Raw genomic sequence first — 23,124 nt, 5'->3', positions numbered from 1 at the left:
TGGTTTTTCTTATAGTATATTTCACATATAGGACTCAGTCTAATGCATTCCCCCCACCTCCCCATGAACTCTTGGAAAGTGCTGGATGAAAAGAGACTTCTTAACCCCATTAATTCCCTAAGACTTGTATCGTGGCAAAGAGGACTCCTTAAAAGGCATGAAAGGGACATCAAGTGAAACAATATTTTTTCAGAAGGGCTTAAAATAATTTTCCATGTTTGTATTTTGTAGTTTTTCAATCACTTTTACTACTTTATCAGCTTTTTTTTTTTCTCACTCGTTGTTGAGCAACAGATGCACATAAGAGGGAAACAGAGAACATGACTATTTGCAAAATACTGCCAAGTGTATGAAACAAACACACGAAATTTGAAATTAGCAATTTTGCTTTCTCCTAAATTCAGAGCACATAAATTGTACAGGCTCTATCTTTTATCTACTGCTACTAGGTTTTCAGAGAGAAGCCTCATCTCTCAAACCTGGGTACCTCTGTCTGTCCTGGAGTATGAAAATGCTTTTTATACAGCACTGGCTGGACCAAGTGTATCTGATATGAGGTACCCGTCCAGCACATCAACCTGCATGTTTCAAGAATACCTTTGTAATTACAGCTTTTCCTTATCAGCTCTCTATCTTACATCGAGTAAGCGCCCTGCACCTCCAAAGGGGGGGGTCACGGGCCTTGTCAAATGGGATGTGCAGGAAATGTATGGAAACACACCCATTTTGAGCCTGCCTTTGGCTGCCCAAGCCCGGAGACAGCTGGCTGCCGTGCTGACTCAGGGCTGACTCAGAGGAAGAGTGCCACGTACTGAATCACCTCTGCCACACCTAGGATTTTCTCTGGGAGTCGCCCAACTGATATTACCCAGCTTTTAAGCTTTCACTGGAAACAGAATACATACGGAATGGCTACTGGCCAACAGCGAGCGTTTAAAAGGTTTCTGAACAGAAACTTGAGAGAGCACAAGAGAGGCAAAAAAGAAATTTGCTGAGTGCTGGCCAAAACCCAAAAGCATCTGCCTCGTGCCCGACGATGACACAAGCAAACTCGGTAAGAAGCAACTGCAACTACTTAGATGAGGCAGTGAGCACACTGCTTGAACTCCGTAACCAAGCTTTTAAGTGCTATTTCCCTTTGGGGAAAAATCCTCTCCATCCACGCTCCACGGAGGCCACGTGTACTGCAGCTAGCTGTTTCTCCTCTTCCTAGGCATCACAAACTCGGGCTCCGAGCCAGTATTAATTTCCAGTATTAAATTCAGACTGACTGAGAGTTCAGAAATTAGAGGCAAAATCCACCAGGACTGCTAAAAACCAGGGGAGGTAATGAGGTGGTTTTTTTTTTTTTAACAGTGAAAGTCTGCGCGAGAGGGACCAACAAACTAAACATCTGAATAGGGAGTCTAAGTGCTCTGGGTTATGATCTGGTTGGTTACCAAAGCTAGCACCCACATGACCACCTACCAAGAGGAAGTTTCAGGTGATGCTGGAACGAACCCCTCGTCCCCATTCACCCCGAGGGCCGAGGTGACTCATGGACCACAGGAGAGGGTACATGGACCACAGGAGAGGGTACATGCCGGGGTAGGGGGAGCGAGGGTGGGAAGGAAGGCAGGCACACGTTCTCACCTGAGGCCGCTGTAGCGTTTGTAGGGGTTGAAGCAGCTGCTTGGTTCCGGGCATGAGCAGGGATGAGGATCGAAGCCAGAGATGGGTTACTTGACAGTTCTGGAGGGGAGGTGGAACAAACAGTTAGCTCATCGCCCACAAAAAGCCCCACATGCAGGCTCAGCTCCGTGGGTTGACCTCCTGTAACAGTAACCTCGGGTGAAAACATGCCCTTACAGCCAAAGGTCACGTTACGTTTTCTTCTTTGCCAACCAGCGAGAGGAAACCACAGCCGTCTTCGGCTAGGCGGTCTCCAGAGCATGACTGTCAAAACTACAAGTAGTGGTGCAAAGGAACTACTTCTTAGAGAAAGAGAGCTGCTTGGGAGTTAGCAAAGAACCAGCCAAGCCCGTTCCTTATCAACGGCTTGATAATCAGTATCCTTCTGAGTGCTGGAAGGATTCCCTTCGCAATCCCACTTGCAATCAGTCTCAAGGAGAAGGCTGATAACAGTGGTGAGGCTTTGGGCACTGGTTCAGCAAGCAGGCAGCTGCCACAGTTGCTCCAAGAGCTTCAGGGATTCAGTTCTTTGGCTCACTCAAGCATCGCTTTCTCAAGGACCCAGGAACCCAAGACCAATCTCTCACAGCAGTCTCCTTGAGCGAGGCCAAGAAGAGGTGACATCTTTAAAAGCACAAGGCAAGGCAAAAGGAATTGGTCTCCTGGGCAATTTAAATGTACAACAAAATGAGGCAACCATTCTTTATGAAGACATTAAGCAAGGAAAAAATAGTCATGTCTTTTAGGCTCCAAATCTAATATAGCTTCAATGTGTATCAGAATGAGGAATAGGCATCTTACAGCCACAACTGTAGGAGGATTAAGGGCAACACATTGCCAACAAATGACAATCTTCTGGCACCCTTTCAAGAGAATCTAGTGCCTCACAGAAGGTGGGACTGAGTTGAGACAAGACAGGTCCTGTTTGTTGCAGAAACAGGAGTTACTGTCTCATGAGAAAGCAACATCCGATTACAAGGATGTGAACAGTCACCTCACGGAAGGAGACTGATGACTTTTGGAGCTCCAGGAGGTCATCTGGAGGAGAAATGAGAATAGACAGCTTTTTACATAAGACCTCCTGTACAGAAACCAGTCCAAATCACACCATGGGTTCAGTACGGTGGTTTTGTACTGTCTTAAATTATTTGGACTCATTTATAAGACCCTATTGCTTTACTTTAACACAACTTTTAAACTTAGAGCCTAAATGGATCTGTAATCTACTTGGTGATTTATTTATTTTTTTCTCCATGAAGTTACATTAAGTTTTTTTACTGCTGGGAGGTCAAGATGCAGAAGACTCTCACCTGCTTACAAGCCTCTTATTAGTACACATTCTGAGACTGCCTTTCAGCACTTACAAACACAATCTCCAGTCCAGAACCAAACAGAAGCTGCCACGTTACCTGCCACACATCCAATTATCCTGTAACGCCCCATTCAGGTCTAAGCAGACCTAGCTAGTCCTTCTAGAAAGCCTCAATACTCACAGCATCTGTGCAAATACTAATCCTCAAAGTCACGTGGGAATAATTCAGAATTCATATATTCATAATGTAATTCAGAAATTCGTAAGTCTCCATTTTAAATGGAGGAACAAACTGAAGAAACATGAACCCTCAGGTGTCAAAGCTGACCACCAGTGATAAACCTATACTTTAATACTACCTTGGGCATTAGCTGTTCCGTGCTAGAAAATGTTGCTCTCTTAGTACTTTTTCCAAAGCTATTTCTCAAATCTGTTTTTACTGGGAACCTGCTGTTCACCTCGCTCTTTCTATCATCCCTGTGTTATTTTCTGCTCATCACTGGCAGCAATATGGGGTTATAACCCAAACAAAAGCAGAGCTAAAACCTCAAGGAAACCAAATGACATTTGCCACCTTCCGGTGCTAAGGGGTGCCTTGAGGATGCAGCTGTGCTCTGCCTGCATCGCTGCAGCCAACGAACCAGCTGATGGGTCACAAGGACACTGCTGCAACAGCACTTCGACCCCATTCTCATTCCTCCTCTACGTTCACCTAATGCCATCAGAACACCTCCCTTCACAACACCAATTATGGCAAACATACTGTTTCATTTTCAAGACAAGTGCAACCATTTATCTGAAGCTACCTTGAAGAACTTGCACATAGACTACAAGACCGATCTTGTTCCCTTCTTCTCAAACCCCACATTATCTTTCTTGGTATGAAGTTTCTTAAATTCAGCACGCTCTGAATGTCTTGATGCTTCACTTAGAGGAGCAGGTCAATTCAGACAAGAAATAACCACAGTAAATTGAACTCTTTTGGCTGAAGGTTAACAGAAACTTTGCTTGAGGACTTGTCTGAATTTTTGTTTTACTGTATTTTTGCAGCTATCCTGCCTGTAAGGATGAGACATGTCAAAGCTGAGGAAAAAGCTTGACCTGTGGTATCTACAAAGTATTGAGAACCTCTGTTCTCAGTGATTTCCAACACAGTATTTGGACAAGCTGTTGAACTGTAGCCTGCTTATCTAAATTAAATTTGCAATTCAAGGTTGGGTTAATTACAACCAACACAGCTGCAAGAAGGTATGGTGATCAAGGCAATCCAGACAAAGTTTTCCATACCATGATGTGAACAGAGCAGCTATCCCAATTTATTTACAAGACACAACTCCCATTCACATCAGCCAGAAGAACACCTTTGGCTTTCTCCTGATCAAATAATGCCATTTGCAGTCAGTTTACATCTCCAATAAGGAGCAGGAATGAAAATGCCCAGTTTTACTGGAACACCAGATCATCTTCATTCCCCAAACACAAGAATATGCTTGGTATTGCAAAACACTGCAGTGCTCTTTTTCTGTATCCTTTGGTTTGACTTCTCAACACTCACAGAATGCACTGGAAAAAAAAATCAGTCTTGTATCATGCTTTCTTTGTCACAATAACAAACTTTCCATGTATTGAAAGTTATTCCAGCAGTTTCTCCTCAACCTAGAAGAGTGCTGGATACACCACAAGTTCCATTGTTTTCCTTTCTTCCCCTCTTCACATGCCCTGAGTAGAAATACTCTGTCTAAAAAAACCTAGATAGCACCCAAATGGTCACACTGAAACAGTTTGGTTAGAAATGAATGGCTTTTACATATATATATTAAAAAATCTAAAATAAAATCTGTTTTTTATATATACAGATACATATAAAAAAAACCCTATAAAATCTTTTTTAAAGGTCATGAGCCAGGCTCATTTAAAAAACAAAACACAAACCCCCCACATTTTAGCAGAAAAGTAATTTGTCATCGAGAATCATCATAACCATTCCTAGATGCAGTCACAGAAAAATTTTACAGCCTTTAATGACCGACATGGAGTGACAGTAACATTTGTGACCCAGCACAGCCACTGACATGTTATAAGGAATTTAGGAAATAGTAGTAATTTCACAGATTGTTTGAAAAATGCAATGTCTAAGAGAAAAACTGCTTTCTGGACCTCCTGTCTTGCAGGTCTAACAACCACTAAACTGCAGCTCTGTGGCTAGTGAAGATACCTCCTTAGCCAAAATAATTTTTTCAAACCCCAACCAGCATAAAGAATCAGTTTAAATACTAAGAAAAACTTACAGGAAGATATTAAGAATGACCAGATAAAGCTCTCTGACAGATCTTATTGCTACAATAAAGTAGCACCTGTATGACCCACAACTACTGCTGGCAGCCAAAGACCATGATCTTTATCTTCCATATACTCTCACTGCTTTTTTTCTAGACTATCTGAGCAGCATCAGTGCCCAGATCAGCAGATTTGGTATGACGCTTAGGTTCTTTCCGAAAAATCAATCCGATGCATTAACGGTCAGATTTATGTTGTTATTTCTAACAGTTTTGCCTTCAAGCCTTCTGAAGCTACCTCCTACTTCATGGGTTTCGGTCAACTGGATATAGCCAAATAAAACACTTCTTCTAAAACTTAATATTGTCTGTTGAAAGAAATGCCGTTCAAAAAAGCCGTCTTTCATTAGTTTTAAAATTACTACAGATGACTTAACATGAGTCATCACCTGATTTCCAATGACCTGATCTATTTCCCAGTTGGGATTTCTGCTCTTCTAGCCAATTTGACAGGACCTTGCACAATCTGGCTAAAGATTGAGGACTGCACAGTGGTCACAGGAGAAGCAAAAACTTGTTGTGTATCTTGAGGCTGTAATCAGGACTGCTGTTACACGAGACTCACTGCTGCACTTACATTAATTACAAAGGCCTTAAAATGACTGCGCTAAGCAATGTATTTACTTATTTTTTAAAACTCTGGTCATTTTTTTGAGTTTGGCTGGTCACCTGCAACAGAGCTTATATGGAAATGCGCTAATGACCAGCCTCTGTCCTGCCTTCCATTTAGATGGTAAATCTGGCACCTGCCGATGACAGAAACCTGCTTTTTTGCATTTTAAGGAAAACGCTCCAATGGAATTTATTTCTTTTGCCATTCTGATGAGTCACTGTGCAAGGAAAGAGCACATCAGCTCCTTATGATGGCAAAAAAGGAGCTTTAAAGGGTATGCATTAGGGTAGCATACCCAGCATCCCAAACTGCCTAGGGGGAAACCAGGAACACATTCCCTATATATACATTTGGTTTTTTTCCCCTAAGAATTAAAAAAAAAAAATGACTTACTATAGATCTTTCCAATCCTTTTAAAAAAATCATCGTTTTCATGTAGTAGATAGGACCAGTCTTAACATAATTAAGAAACAATAAGAAATTAAAAAAGAATAGCAGTGAAGCTGCATTAAGATACTGGGATCATAACTATCTTAGCTACTGAACATGACCTTAGGATATGAAAAATGACAATTAATGAATACTGCAACAAGGAAGGACCTGTAACATAACTACTAACTTCATAACAACAGATGCAGGAATCAGCACAGAAGACAGTGACTGGAAGCATAAGCTATTTTCTTAAACTCTTTCAGGTGTTCATGCTTTGGTAATGCTCTAGTATATTCAATATATTTGCCTTCTGCAAGACAGCCACTCAAAACAAGTTAAAAATTTACTTTTGGCAGTTTAAAATTATTACTTTGAACAGACACAAAGCTTGCCCCCCACCCTCCTTTTTTCTTTTTAAATAGAAGGGCTCCACATGTTCAAGGAGAGGGCTCTGTTTCATGTTTTGGCAGACGGGCATTGCATGCACTGAAGAGTTTGAAAAATTACATTGATGCTAACTAAGCCAAAAGGTATTTTAAACTTTCAACAGAAAATGCACACAGATCTATTCTTTCTCAAAGGGTGAGAATTGGCAGCTAATCACTTTAAAAAAAAAAGTGCTGCAAAATTAATTACTAGCATATTTGTATGCCATACTTCTCACATTCTCTGTCTTGGCAGGCAAAACTATTCTAGGGGGGATATCAGTTTTACATTTCTGATTTCTGTGGGGAAAAAAAAAATACATGAATGGTTTTAAAATTTGACACCAGTCTGGCTTCAAAGAAAAAAGGTAGTTGTCCATCATTTTTACAGTTTCTAAACGACTGAATCAATGTAATGCCAGATGAACTGTATAGCATATAAAATCTGGACACCAGAGCCTCTGTATTTATCTCACATCCAGAACCAAAATGCGTAGCAACACTACAAACCTCTCTGCCAAGCCTAATATGTATTACTCCTTGCTATGGTGTCTCAGGTACGAAGGAGCAGGATCATCTCCAAAATGATAATCTCATCCCTCACGGTCCACTGACTGTGATATTTCACACAAAACCATCAACTAGGTTGCGACATTGAACTGCAAAGGGAAGCCTTCTTAACGCAATCCATTAACAACCCTGGCTCCCCTGGACTAAATTTGAATTGAAGGCACCAAACCTCTGAAAATCCTGTAACCTGTTTCTCCAAGTCCCTTTCCTCTCTTTTTGAAATGGACAGATGGTTACACCATCACATAATAACTTTAGTCCTGGCTCAGAATTTTTTTTACTTTTGAGAGAGTGAGATCTGCATTACAGTGGCCGTTTATCCCAGCTCTTCTTCCCAAAGAAGAGATACTTCAACCGCTCGCAGGCTACCTTGAGTGGTGAAATTGAAGAGTGCAGGTTTATCTCGCCCATTTGGTAACTTGACATTTGGGTCCCGTAGTTCATCGAAGAAAGAGTGCGCACAGGCCTCCAGGGGAGTCAGGCGGGCAGTGGGGGTGTACTCCAACAGACGGCTACATAGCGCGATTGCTTCTGGTGGAGTGCGGGGCCGGAAGACCTATATTTAAAAAAAATAAATCAAACAAAACAAGCAAAGAGAAATGGGTTATCTAGGTACGTTTCTTTTCTTTGCTGACCAGAAGCAAGTCAGAGCAATTAAACCTCTCGTTGCCCAACAAGCTGGAACCAACTTGTGGTTTGCACTAATCAAAGTCCTCCAGTAAGTATGGGAAAATCCAGTTCCTGGGGTTGAGAAAGGGTTAATTGCAACGCCTTGCGCTAGAGTGAGGGTGCAATGCCAGCAATAGACTTCATGAGAGCGCACTCAGAAAAACAACTCGAAGAATGATGGGGAAACTCATTCAAAAAATCATGACAAACACACACAGGTGCTACCAGCCATGCATATGGGGTGGAGTGAAGGTGGGGAGGAGGGTTCAAATGAGCAGGATTCACTGAATGTAAAAATTGAATAAGGCCCCGCTACGGTTTTGGGTTGGGTTTTTTTCTTTTTTTTTGGCTAGTGAATGAAGCCTTACTAACACGGACTTTTGCAGGCAGGCAGGTCAGATTGTTGCTATGGAGGCTGCTGTTCAACTTTGGAGAACAACAAGGAAAGCACGGGTGGGGTGCAGGAAACGTCTAGCTCTAATTTGCAAGTTACTCCTTCCGTGACCTTATTCTGGCAAGTCATTCCCATAAGTTTACTGGGATAATTCCTGCACATTTGGTATTTGTAAGGACAGCTGAAAATTGCATCAAGAAAGAAAACCAAATATTTGATTCTAACAGATTTTTACCTGGAGTGACTACAAAAAGGAGTTCTTCACTGCAGCTTTGTTTTAAGCCTCTAAGAACGGTTCTACCCACCACTAATCACACCCCCATCCTCCTTTCTCATTACGTCAAAAGCAAAATATGAGCTAATCATGTATGTGACCTGGATGGCCTCCTCAAGCACTTGTCTCTCCCTATGTTGCAGGTGGTACGCAGGCTGGGGAAAAGGGAGCAGGGTGGGTGCAAGTGTTAAATTCTGATGCCAGCATTTTTAGTAAAAATTAAGCTAATCCAAAATGCTTTTGCACCAGTGCAGGTGAACCCAAGCCACACAGCACCAAGGAGATAAAACCCCCCCAAAAATCCAGTGCGTAACATGCTAATTAATCGCAGATGAGGAACTTGGACAGGCATTCCTTAGATAGGTTTTAAACCAAAGACGTAGATGCTCTCTTGAATGAGAATCAAACACAAACACTAGGGTAACTCCAGGGACTGAAATTTTATCCCCCTGGTGCCCAGCTAGCTCAGGAGTGCCCAGGTTTGGTGCCATATGTGCTGTACTAACTTGTGTGGCAGGGAATCCCAATGCAGGAAGTCAAAGAGCAGAATTTGTTTCTACTACCGGGTTATTGCAAAACAAACCAAAAAAGTTTTTGCATGAGGCCTATAATGACATAAATATAAGGCTTTAGCAGAGAACCTCTGCTGACCACCGTGCCATGAACACACAGTCACACGGAGAGGCAGCAGGAGGTGCTCCGGTTGCTCATCACAGGGCACAGTGGATGCAAGTATCACTCCCCAGTCACAGCCTGACCAGAACAAAATCTAAGACTCTCTGCAATTAAAAACCACCATTTTTTTTTTTTTTTAACCCCACGGTAAGTAGCACACATGAGTGTGTCATGAGGTAAATCCACAGAAGTGAAGTCGCTTGGTATTTCGCTGCCGAGGTCTGCCTCGTCCACCTTTGTGCTCATGTTTTAACAGGCTTCATTTACCACACTTCACTCTTAGCTGTGTTTTTCCCTCAGGACAACTCGTGTATCAGGTACTATACAGATTTAAAAAAAAAAATAATATAAATAAATCCTTTCCCTTAAGGCAAAGACAAAAAGCCCTTATCTTGAGCAAATTAGTAGGCAGACAGTCACAAATCTGTCACCTGTAAAAGGAGAACTCTTACTGTCCACTCTTAAACTCCTCTGTTTCAAGTCAGTGAAACTCTATTATTCCTAAACCCTGCCAAGAACTGCTCGGCCTGCCTTTGGATCAGAAATTAGTTACTTGGGGTAAGCAGTTCCCAAGCCTGTCCTAACTGCTTCAAACCAGGGACTGAAAAAAATACAAAAAGAAATTAGAAGGCCTCACACGTGGCCTCCTCCTGCAACAAGTGTGAACTAACACATGGACTGAGTTACAGGTCTGTGCCCATGTCACCTCTATCACCTTGTGTTACAACATTCACCTGACTGCTGCCTCTAGGAAAGCGGTCTGAACTCAAGTATTCCACTTCTAGCATTTCTCTCCTTTTTTTTTTTTTTTTTTTTTTCAAGGCTAGACCTAGTAATTTGAAAAAATGTTTAAGTACATACCCGTACTCCTGAGGTGAAATGTCCTGTTCCTGACGAGTCCTAAAGATGATAATGCAGTGAAATAATCCAAACAGGGGGAGTCAATCCAAAAGAGAATAGTCCAGCAAGGAAAAATATAGCCAATATTATAAGAAATCCATGGTGTGGGGGACATATAAAATGTTTATACAATTAGAAACTTTAAACATCAGTCTCCATAGCAGCAAGTCCAACTTCACCACAGTGTATGCCAAAAAATCGATTGTGCAATGGTGAGGCATAGTATAGAAACATTTCTGTATTAAATTTATGTTCCAATGCCAGTGCATTTACTAAAAAAATAAAAAAAATTGAAATCAAAACTCTAACTTGAACTAAAAGGGTAATTGAAATTCCCATCATAAAGAATTTTTAGTCCTCGGTCCTGGTTATAAATGTCCACAGACAATGGGGCCAGATTAGTTTGTCCCCAAAGGTGCATCCCATTTGTAAATTTGTCCCAGAGATACAATGTAAACTTTTGGGTTGTTTTGGTTTGTTTTGTCTTGTGTTTTTTTTTTTTTCTCCAAAAAAACCAAACGCCTAGCAATTTATAATTTGTGCTGAAGAGAAAGTAAAAATCCGAGATCTGTACTTTGAATTTGGATGCTTTTAATTTGCGTGAGCTACGAGTGCCTCAGGCCGCCGCGGATTATTCTCCATTTTGGATTGACTTCCCCCGCCACTGGATTTGGTTTGCTGGCGTTATCTCTTTAGGATTCTTCAGGAACTGGACGTACCACCTCAGGAGTGCGGGTATGGACTGAATTTCTCTCTATTGCGGGTTTATTCCCCCTCATACCCGTCGCACCCGTGACTTAAGGAAATTTTTTGTTTCCCCCCCCCTCCCCCCTCAATTTGTCCCCTTCCGCCTCCCTTTTGAATAACGCCCTAAGAAATAAAAGCGAAAACCCCTGCGGTCTTTTTAGCTCTTCCCATTCAACACAGTTCCCCCGGGAAAGCTGCCCGATTCGCCCACCGAGAACTACACGAGCGGTGAGGGGAATGCCAGCCCTTCCATGCCACGGGGCGCCTAGGCCAAGGAGAGGCCTGGCCGGCGCTCCATGGCGGGAAGGGGCCGGAGGGAGGACGGACAGACGGCGGGATTCATGAGCCGTGAAGCCCCTCACGCTTAACGTCTCGACGGGGAGATTAAAGGCCTCTGTAGTTCTCAGTGAGGGAATCGATTTAGTAAATAATCCGCGGATTATTTTTTTAGTCTGCGGACTAAAATTTAGTGCACGGACTAAAATCCGGCCCATCGGAGCAAAGTCTGTCTCGGTCTGAAATACATCTGGGTGAAAGCAAAAGGAAAAAAAAAAAAAATTAAAAAGGAAAGGAAAAAAAAGGAGAACGGAAAAAAAAAAAAGAAAAAAAGAAAAAAAAGCTAAGTGCACAAAGTAAAGTGTTTGGGCGGACTAACATTTAGTATGCAGACTAAATATGGCCGGGCAAAAGGCACAGCAAGTCCACAAACGAAAAACAAAAATAAAACACTGACAGGAACTTTTAAAGCAATCAAATACTACCCCACCGGCGCAGCAATTCATTTTTCTAAAATGAAACAAGACCTTGTGTAAGGCTATTAGTCCACAGGAGGGACCGAAGGCTCAAGTTTTCATTTTAAAAAATGAACCTGTTTTGGAGATAAACAAATGCAAAAAAAAGGCTTTACATACAATATTCTTCAAGGAAAATTTGCACTTGCATAACTCAAAACCTTTTGTTTCTGCAAAGCAAATGAATTTTGGGCTGAGACCCAGGTCGGTGGTTGTTTTTTGTTTTTTTTTTTTTTGTTTGGTTGGGTATTTTTTTCAGATGAGTTACAAAAATCTCTGAATGATCATGTCAAATGGAAATGCTGACTCATCCAAAACCACAGCTTTTGGTGCTTTTGGGGTTGTTGTTTTTTTTTCCCCTCTCCCTCAGGTCCCAATAAATGTATACCTCACCAAAAAGCTGAGGGACCAGTGCAAGTTCTTCCTTTGTTCAGGCATGCTGGTGATGCTCAAATGCTGACAGACCGTAACAGCTAGACAGCAAGGCCAGACACACTCCTCTCTCCTTCTTAACTTACGCTGCTATAAATGCAAATTTTTTTTTTTTTAAATGTTATTCCCCCTTCATTTTTTTAGGAACTACCACCATCTTCAACATTTCAAAGATGATTGCCAGGCTTAACTGCCCCTGCTGCACTATGCAGCTCTCATCCCCAAGTGATTTCAATTTAGATGAAGTCTTTGGGTACTATAGCAGAGTGGTCACTTCTTATCTTTCTAATTTGAAATAGTTCCTACCGGTGTAGCGGAGTTCACACCCTTTCTGAGGTTTTTGTTTTCTTTTTTTTTCATTTTTATTTTGCGTGCATGGAAGGATGAAAGTAAAAGGATGGAAAGCACAGGATTCTTCCATTTCACTTCACTCACATCAGCATTCAGCTCTCAAATTAAACCACATGGGGCAAGAGCTAAGTATTGTTTTAACAGAATGGTTGCTCTGACTTTCAGTTCATTGACATTCTTCAAACAGACTTTCCATGCACAACACGGAGCTCCGTCGTCTTGGTCTAATTAAGCCCCAAAGCCAAAGCTTTGCAATGTTACACCAAGGTGCTCTTCCAGCCAGCGCGCATTAAAAGACATGACTTCATGCCATCAACCACTGTGTGTTTTGCATGCAGATTGTGAATACTGCTCGCATGCTGTGCTCCCTAAGAGAGCAGAGGCTTATGAAAATGACATCTGTTGCTAACGCATCAAGTTTGTGACACCACGGTTAAAAATTTCCTCACCAGCTTCAGAGACTCAATACGTTTTGCCAAGAACCACCCACACCACCAATTCAGGCTGACAGTCTGTGCACATCTCCTTTTCAGTTTGTAAGCACATTTTTGATGGCACACGAACATTAGGTAAGAGAGAAAGCTCCTCCTTCAACCACAAGCTTGTACTGTTTACAAGCAGTGTCATCAAATGTAGGACAGGACCCTCAGATCAACTTTTAAAAAGTGCAATAGCACAAAACAATTACCACGACTTTACTACATGAAGCAATATTTTGGTCAGGCAAGTTTAACCTAATGAGCCTTATGATAAATACAACACGCTCATAAAAACAAAAGGAAAGGGATGAGACACATGCAAGACAATAACGTATGCACTGAGCTCCACCTGACACAAGGAAACCCAAAGGTGTAGCTGAAGCTCTGCCCTTGGGACCAGTCTTGTTCCAAGGGTCAGAGAATTTCAGAACAGGATTTCTGAAATAACGCCATTTGGCTGTTTTGAAGTGCATAAAACTCATGCGGTACAAATGAGGGTTAAAAAAAGTCCACCAAAGAGGCCCTGGTGTTCGGAGTCATTTTAAAATATATATAAACCCCCTAACTTTCTTCTCTAATTAAATCCCCCTACATTTTTTTCTAAAAAGCAGTTCGGAAATAGAAAACGCCTTATTACTCAAGGATCGCTGTCAGATGGCACTAGCACAGATAGCAGAGTGAAGGTAAAATGAAATAAAGACAGAAGGGTTAAGTGGCTTACAAATGAGCCAACACAGAACTGGGAACAGGACCAGGAACCTGTCTCCAAAGCTACTTCTTGTTGAGACCACACACTTGTTACTGAGTTCCTTCCATTGAGGACCCAGCGGAGACAGAACGAGCTTGCGTTTATTACCCAGTGCATGTGCTCTGCTTCTATCAAGCTCTAAAGGAAAGCAACAAAGCTAAGCAGAACACAACAGCTCCCCTTCTTCTCAGAGAGAACTCCCAAAAATCTACCTCTGGAAGTGCTCTTGGCTTCAATGGGACAGCTGCTATCAACAGACTAGACAGATGTGTTGCAACAGGACAGCTAAACAGATGACACATTGCAGAAGACATGTTAACCTTAGTGTTTGATTTCTGTAGTTGCATGGATGCAAATCATGTCTTAATGTTGCATTAGTGCTCACTCATTTATTGTTAAGCAGCACTTTCTTTACTGCATACAAATTGGGCAGAGGCTGGCTAATTTACCACACAGCAAACCTGGCTTCTTTTCTCATGCTTTAGATGGAGATTTACACTGTCAAAAATCATTGCTCCTACAAAAGGAGCTGAGAAACGTGAACTTGCCAGAAAAAATTTGCTTTTTTTCTTTTAAGTTATTCTTCAGCAGAGCTGTTTTCACTCTTTACTTGGAAAATCATTACACATCAAGTGAAAAACAGAACTGTACTCTTCAGAAAGAGGTCAGGGCACGGTTTCACAACAGGCACAAATCACCTCCAGTTCATGCTGGAAAAGACAATTCTGCCCTTCTCCTGGCCACGCGCTCCTGCCCTGTTCCCTTGTCCCAAGACTTGCAGTCGGGACTCAATGGTCAGCCAGGTAAGAAAGGTGATACAAATTCTGAATGCTTGTGTCATTCAAGAGGTTTTTGCTACTATACAAACAATAATGCAGAAGGGAGGCATCAGGAATATACAGGTGGGAGGCAGAGGGCAGACCCTACTCCATGATGAACTTATGCCAATTATGAAACTTCACCCAAAGACACATTTCACCTCCACTGTACCTTTGTAGCTCTACAAAAGATCAGACTGCAATCTCAGAAAGAAGAGTTTGCATTTTCAGCTTTAACTCAAATGCAAGTCCATTTACAAGATTTCTGACAAAAGAATTTTTGCTTTCTTTTGTCATCATGTATAATTAGACGTGACAGAACGAGCTGTCTATTTATCCATTTTAGTGTTTGGTATTCTTCCTCGAATCTACAGTATGAGCAGTCACTTTGGAAGCATTACAAGCAAAACAATCTGCTTAAAAACCAGACAAGAACCAGGAGAACAGGAGTAGGACAGGATGAAGACATGAAACTGATTCTGGAGGATGGAAAAACGTGCTCATGAGAGAGACCAGACTCTTTATGTCCCAGTCCCAGAGCATGGGGAAGACGACAGGACTGCCTGCACAGCACAGAAAAATTCAACATTAGAGCTCCAGTGATTAGTATGGTAAAACAAGTACAAAGAATACACAGACACACATAGGGTACTCAGATTAAAGTATCTTCCAAGTATTTTATAATATTAGCAGAAATTATTTCATAATATAGGCAGAAATATGGATCCTAAAGTCAATATCCAAAGCTATTCTATAATACAACCAGCTGTGGTTCTGCATAACCTCAGCTGCAGCCAGAGGTGGCCAACTGCTTTGGAAAAGTGCCAAAAGGGATGAGCTAGAGCCTGCAGTTTCATCTTAGACACTGTTTTTCTCTGCTATAATAATTTGGCTTGAAGAGACAGACAGAACAGCACTCTGAACAGGAAAAATAAAGAAAGGAAAAAAAAAAAAGCGCTTACAAAGTTGGAAGGGTCCCTGCCCTAATCTGCTTCAACTTTACTGTGATGGCAAAGTGCCGCAGAGAGAAGTCCTCATGTATTCATCCACAAGAGTGCACTGCAGAAGGGCAGAGATGCTCAAAAGCAATCTACACATGACAGTTTTTCTCTCTCTCTCTCTCCCACTGTTAAAACAAATGACTCCTGTCTTTTTCCATCTCAGCACTGGCTTGGAAATTATGATTCAGACGCCAGCTAGCTATAGATTTGGGGATGGTGAATGAAGGCATTCTTTTGAGTACACTCAAACTTATCTCACCAACTGCATATTTAAAAAGTGCTTGCATGTGTGAACAATCTTGCAAGTATCTTCAGAACGGGAGAAACAAAGGCCGCTAAACTGCAGCACGCTGAAGAGATGCACTGTCCACTTTAAAGAGCTGCCTGCACAGGAAACTGCTTTCATATCTATACAGTGGAGACAAGGCAGAGGTTACGATCTGACTAAAGAAAACAGCCTTTGCCAATATAACCTGTTTTGGTGTTCTGCCACCACAAACCATGGGCATGCTTGCAGCTCAGTAGATAAGGGAGCTCATTATAATGCCATTACTGAAAAACACATGGAAGTATCCTTGGGTGGGGGGAAAAAAAAAATAAAATAATCAAACGAGTCATCTTCCCCCATGCAGAAGACGCCTAAAGCACATAATTGTATTACATTTATTACAGTCTTACTCAAATAAGATCCTTTACTAGCTGGATACAAGGGGAAAGGCAGGCCGTCGCAGATGGACATTTTTCATATTTCTGGAAGTAAACACAGCATGGTCTTTGTTTTTCATAACCCAAAGGATCTGAGATCTGAAGATAGCATCTGAGTAATGCTATGATAAAGGCCAGCTGTAATGGGGACATGGTAAGTAACTCCTATCTAACACAAAAGCTTATGAAGCATGCATTTAGACCTTCTGTCAGCCACCCCACTGCTCCATCCCCCTCCAAAAGGGCTGAAAGCTTCAGAGAAAGCTAGTGACCAAAGCTGAAGTTCAACAGCCTTGTGATGTACAGGCTTGCATTTGATCTCTGATTTTCTTTTTGGCTTTCCAGTCACACAGTTGTAAAATATAGATGCTTAGTCAGAAAAAGAGAAACAAATTTAAAGATTAGTAGCAGAAATCAGGCTGCACTTCCAAGAAGTAAGAAGGTTCAAGGACTTAAGGTGGCTGAAAGGCAGAAGGAAAGTTCTGACCTAATAAAAACAACAGCAGTTAAGCCTCCAGAAAGGGCAGTAACTTTCATTCAGTCAGCTGATAAAGCTGGAAAAAATTGACAAGTTTTCTGACCCAAGATAACCTGAAGGTATAATTGCGTGTCTAAGAGTGTGCCCATTTTTTTCAGACTGTATCAGTCAAAGATATTCCTACCCCTGCAAAACCTTGCTTCTCTTATAACTTAAAGCTACTTACTCACAGACCAAGGCATGCACTTCCATGAATACAATGTGAAAACAAAGTCATGTAGATGTTCTTTTCATCCAAACCTCCCTAAATTAAACACTCCTGTATTCTGAAGAGGAACCTCCCCAAAAGAACCAAAACGTCCCCAATTCCTCCTTGGGGGAGGAGGAGACAGGTGGGAAGAAAAGTGGAAAACCTGTTTTAGAAGAAAGGTTTTAAAGATGCCTGGAAAGTTCAGGTCCTCTTTTATTTGGCTAGCCAGGGACACACTGAACTCCCATCATCATCTGCACCGTGCACATAACTGGTAGAAAAACATGCATGTGCTTGGACAACACAAAACTGTACTGGGGAGAGGGGGGGCCTTTGTATGTTTTATACAGAGAGATTCTGGCTCTTCAATTACAAAAGTACTTCAATCTCAAATTGTCAACAGATTGAAAACCAGTCTGAGAACAGTTTGCTCTGTAAACTCACACTATTGCTGCAGCACAGCAAAGTATTTTTTAGAGTGTTAGTTTGAATGCTCTCCTAATCTGAGAAGACAGATTTGCTAATTTGAGATTATCTTTCTTCATACTACTCCATCATATTGAATATCAATACTGTATTTAAATGATACTAATTCATTTTTACTGAAAAGCCTAAGATACAGCTATTGTAGTAGATTTCAAATTTCCATAAAACTTGTACTCAAAATGCCCATTTAAGCCTGAAATTGAATGAATCCGAGAAACAACATTCCTTCATGGACTCATCCTTATTCAGTCTCAAACAATTTCCCTGGTTCTTTAAAAAAAACCCAAACCTCTTTCATTTTACTATAGCACCAAACACCACTCTTGTTCACCTAGTAGGCAACAGCAAATACAGCCGATTACACCACCATAGCAATACTGAGAAGGAAAATAACGTAACTATATGCCTAACAGAAATACCTAGAGAGCAGACCAGAACATCAGGTATATCTGACAGAAGTCCATACCACAGAATCTCAGATGCAACCTATAGGCACTATGGACCTTACTTTTTTATAGGTTATTGGCCTGAATACAACCAGTTCCAGATTGCATAGAAGAGGTTAAACATCTAGACAGTAGCTAAACATGCACCTTCACTGGGCATGTCGACTGCATGAAACTACCTCCAAGTAGAACCTACAACCCCCTCAACTTTTAAAAAAACCATGTTGTATTAAATACCACAAAGCAACAAGGAGAATGCCCTTGTGTCAAACAACTTACAGCAGAGAGTGAATACATTCTCAGCAATTCTCTCTCAAAGATGCTGAAAACTAGGTGTCTGAAAATTCCTCCACACAAAACCCCCTGAACTTCTGTCTGCTGCGTCCTCTGATCATAACTAGTTGTCATGGCTTGGGCTGGGCTGGCCACTAAACAAACCACAGATGCTCTCTGTACCTCTCTCTCTCCCTTCCCAGAAAAGAAGGGAGAGACTTACAGGTTGAAATGAAAACTAGAACCACTTTAATGAAATATTAATAATAAAAATATAATAATATATATATAAATATAATGAAATATATACAATAGATACAAAAGCAGTATCAAGCTCCCAGGAGGATGATCACATCTCTGGCAGACACTGGTCCCAGACTAGACTCAGCGACAGACGGAATCTGAATTCTGGATCTGGATTCAGGAGCACACAGATTGGGATCATAAGGCAGACGAACAGAGTCCTCCTTGGATGTCGGCCATTGAAGAAAAAGGCTGACCCCTTTGATCCCTCAAGCTTTCATAGTGAGGATCATGATGCAGATGGGATGGAATACCCTGTTGGTCAGTTTTAAGTCACCCGTCCTGTCTGCTCCTCCCCACAGGTTCCACTCTGCTATGCTCTTCTGCTTCCAACCCTCCAACGGGGCACACAAAATTAGCTGACCTTGGTTATTATAGCAATAATAAGCAGGAGCCTCTCTGCATAACATTCCTTGATATTCACTATAAACACCGGGCTGGAAGCAAACACTGTCTGAAGAATATACTGCTAATTTCAGAAAGTGCAGTTAGTTAGAAGAGACTTAGCTGAAAAGTAAAATTACTGAAAAGAAACTTGGTTCTGTTCTACCTCAAACCAGGACACTAGTCCACAAAAATAACCATATAACTACAGTAATCTTCAGTAATTCTTTTTCTTAGATGTCAAAGTTTTGTGCTTTTGAGGCTGAAACTTTTAAAGTTCAAGTCCTGCTAATAACTACCTGTAGTGCTCTAGTTACATTACATACCCAGTTATAACAAAAAAACACCTGCACTTTCACCTCTTAGGTCATTCCTTTTCTGCTCATTAGACAGCCAGAGTTCAGAAGTGCTTTTCCTTCCACACGTTTCAATTCTAAGAAGCTCCAAGAGGATGTGTGCCCACTGCCATGCCATCAGATGTTACCCCAGTACAGCTGGGTAAGGAAGACCAATTCTCCATATTGCCACCACTTAAAACTTTCATGGCTCAACATGCTCAAAGTGTTGAAAATAAAGTATCTTTAGAAGTAGCACATTGAGAAGATAAGCATCGTTACCAGCACCGTGCCAGATAATCCATTTTGTTAATTTAGCATTTGTATACTAAGAAAAGCACAAATTTCATAAATGAAGGATCGTATACCCCAATTGTAATAAACGGGTTTAAATGCTGTTCTACACTCAGCTCATGTCAGAAAGAGCTGTGTGTAGAACAACTGGAGAATAAGAAGCTGCGTTGCAAGCACAGTTCTCCCAAACTAATTGTGCCCTAATGGAAAACACAGATTTGTTCTTCTGCCAAGCTCTTCTCAATTCTTTATAATTGACGTGGTTTCACTTGTGATCCTTTAGAATGACCAAAAAAATCATTCATATACATAGAAGGAAGTCTCAGTTTTTCTCTTGAAGTGTTTTCCATTTGCCAAAAGATCTCTGTTGTGGTCTCAACAGATCATCAATTGCATACAGATGATTCTTAAAGCTATTCAGACAGAAGATAAGCTGCATAGCTAGCTTAGATGCTTAACTTAATTTAACCACCTGTCATACAAACACCCTCACAGCAGGAATTCGATACAGCCCTGATATTCAGTGCTATAAAGCTTTTGGACTTATTCTTGTGACTTTGATGCAATTCAAAACTGAAGAGACCAACGCCCAGGGATTTAATTTGTCCTCATTTTTTCCCCCCTGTTAACGTGAGGTATTTAAAAGCTTCACTGGATTTACCGACTTCTTATACTATTCTAAATCACTTAACCAACACACAGAAAGAAATTATGATATGGGAATGGAACTAAAGCGGTGCATAACTCAGTGGAGAATCTATCACAAAAATAGTGACTCGCAGATCCTGTCCTGGCATGTACCTATCAGGTGCATGGCCTGCTACCAATGAGCTTGAATTAGTTTGTCCAGAGTTTCTACCACCACAGAGCATTTGGTCCAAAAGTGTCTGACCTGGACATGTGCTCAGCTAGGAATGCAACCCTTCCACGCATACACAGTATTTTCTTAGCAGAAGGAAACCGGAACAATTAAGATATGATGAGAATATAATGCAACTATATCAGATCTTTCTCAAGCAGCAAAAAGAAAACGTAAACTACCCAGGCTTCAGTTGCTTAAGACTCACTATTTAACTTCTTCCACACCTAAGATGCTAATTAAATTACTGTTATCCGGTCCCAAGTCAAATATTCATCATTCCTTGACATGTGGAAGACAGCTTAATTGTGTGGCAACTTATTTGTTTCAATGCTAGCAGTCTCCTCTTTGATCATAGAAGTTATGATACTGTCTGTATGTACTGCAATAGTGTGACTTTGTGAAAGCTGGGTAACAAGAAGTCTAAAGAAGTAACTCCAAGAAAAATCAATCCCAATCAACAGCACATCTATAGGAGTACAAATACATGTATCACTGGAACACTTCCTCATTTGTAGGTGACTTTTGTCCCTATCAATTTATAGTGTGACAGGAATTAGATATATTGCAATTTGCTATAAACACACACACCATTGTTACAAAAAACCCCACACCTGTAGACAACCTCAAAAAATCCCAGACCAACAGATACTACAGTGTAGTGCTTCAATACTTCCTTCTCCTTATCTACATCGAAAGTTACCAGGTCCCCAGCTTAGGTAAAGGCACTCAGTTTAGATTGAAAGCCACCAAGCCACTGAACAAACTGAACTCCTGGAATTTTTACTTTCAGCCCACATGTCCTTATTATTCAGTTCATACAGACTCACCTTAGTCCATGGATGTGCCTTAATCTGAGGGAATTTGAATTCAGTATAGTTTGGATTCATTTCTCTAATTTGCTCCCTTGTAGGCGTCCCCAGAACCTAGATAGGAGAGGGAAAAAAAAAAAAAAAAAGGCAAATTATTTAGATATGCTTCATATTCATATGGTAACAAAGAGCACAGTATAACTTCTCACGTATTGAGACAACTGAAGTCAATCTATGTAACTACTAAATTAATATAGTGTTGAGAACAAAATAACACTTTTGCAGAACCATTTAAGTTGGACAGGACTTCCCTCTCCTGGGAGCTTCTGACCCAACCTCCCTGCTTAAGCAGGGTCAGCTGGAGCAGGTTGCCCAAGACCATGTCCAGCTATTTTTTTTAGCATCTCCACAAAAGGAGACGTCACAACCCCTCTGGGCAACCTGCTCCAGTCTTTGACCACCCTAACAGTAAAAAAAAAATAAATAAAGTGGTTTTTTGCATTCAAATGAAGTTTCATGCATTTCACTTTCTCAGTCAGCAGGCACCACTCACAAGAGTCTGGCTGCTGCTTCTTCATTCCCCCCCATGAGGTATTTATATACATTGATTATACCCTCCTGAACCTTCCCTGCTTCAGGGTGAACAGTCCCAGCTTTTGCAACCTCTCCTCATATGACAGATGCTCCAGTCCCTTAATCATCTTTGTGGCCCTTGCTTCAACTTCAGTAGTCTCTTGCTGACAATTCAGTTCATGTTCCAAGCCCAGTGTTAAAAATTTAATTCTATTCCACAGTTCTTCATAAAATTCAAGCATCTTTCTCCAAACTTAGTGATATTTCAATGGGGAAGAGAATTCACTTCAGTTAGACTGTGCCAAAACAGCACTGCCGAACACATGCAGGGATTGCAGCTCACTGCATATGGCTGATTAAGGAGCAGACCAATAGCACAGACTGCATTTTACAATTCATGAACAGCAGCCCTCTGACAAGCTTAAAAGATCAGCCAGTTACAGCCGAGGGGAGGCAGACAGGTTTCCTTAACACCACCCACCCCACCCCCCCGCCAAACTGCGTGGGTTTTGGTGGTGGTTCCCCACTCCAGTATTTCCACAGAAAAGATAAACTTGGTTTCAACAGAACCTGGAAACATCTAAAATGCATACCAACCCTGGTTTACTTTTATAAAGTTATGTTTCTTATTACCAGAATCTGCAGAGTTTTATTTTACACGATTAGTAGTTGTACGAGAAATAACACGCAATCGCACATGTCTTTGCAGGGGGTGGATAGATTTTGAAAGGATTCCGGAAATCCCTTCAGGGAATAAGCCAGACAACACAGCATTAGAGCTTTCTGTTCAGTTAGCACCAAATGCCAGAGAGCCACTGCCTAGATATAAAAACTGCACGGCAGGTTTAAAGAATCCTGCTGTTTTCTGTTTGCACCCAGTTGCTGGGCATCCTTTTGTTCTGCAGAGAGAAGCAGAGAAGGCAGAAGAGTCGCTTCTCTACGCTGAGCTCAGATTCATCTTCCTGTAGGGACCCTGGAGCCACGCTACCCTTGCCCTGTGACAAATGTCTCGCCATGGGGATTAGCGTAACGTTATCACCTCAGCTCATGAGACTGCACTGTCACCATCGGGAAACAAATCACCTCAACCATGACGTTAGCACTCTACCTCACTACTTGATCAAGAAAGATTTGGTTTCATATTCTGGTATCCGCCAATATTTTCATTCTGTTAGAAGAGTGGAAATTACAGAAATGGGTTCTAAAGAGTCAGGAAAAGGGGTAGAAGAGCAAGTGTCATTGTTCAACTAATGTGGGCAACAGAGCAACTATCATCAGGCATTAAGAA

General features: G+C 41.4%; 1 protein-coding gene across 2 annotated transcripts in view; it reads right to left on the bottom strand.

The window, feature by feature from the left end:
• The window catches only part of GSK3B (glycogen synthase kinase 3 beta), a 173,944-nt gene that overhangs the window by 5,783 nt on the left and 145,037 nt on the right, over window positions 1–23,124 (bottom strand). The window contains exons 8-11 of one of the 2 annotated variants that reach the window (XM_014957155.1): window positions 21,282–21,377; window positions 10,233–10,271; window positions 7,729–7,915; window positions 1,633–1,731 (exon numbers count right to left, since the gene is read on the bottom strand). In XM_014957155.1, the coding sequence (XP_014812641.1) occupies window positions 1,633–1,731; window positions 7,729–7,915; window positions 10,233–10,271; window positions 21,282–21,377 (421 nt within the window). The remainder of the gene's footprint in view (window positions 1–1,632; window positions 1,732–7,728; window positions 7,916–10,232; window positions 10,272–21,281; window positions 21,378–23,124) is intronic. The other variant, XM_014957157.1, reaches the window with a different exon arrangement.

This window comes from Calidris pugnax, unplaced genomic scaffold, assembly GCF_001431845.1.
Source record: "Calidris pugnax isolate Ruff unplaced genomic scaffold, ASM143184v1 scaffold225, whole genome shotgun sequence".
Lineage (NCBI taxonomy): Eukaryota > Metazoa > Chordata > Aves > Charadriiformes > Scolopacidae > Calidris > Calidris pugnax.
This window is presented reverse-complemented; position numbering and strand designations above follow the sequence as displayed.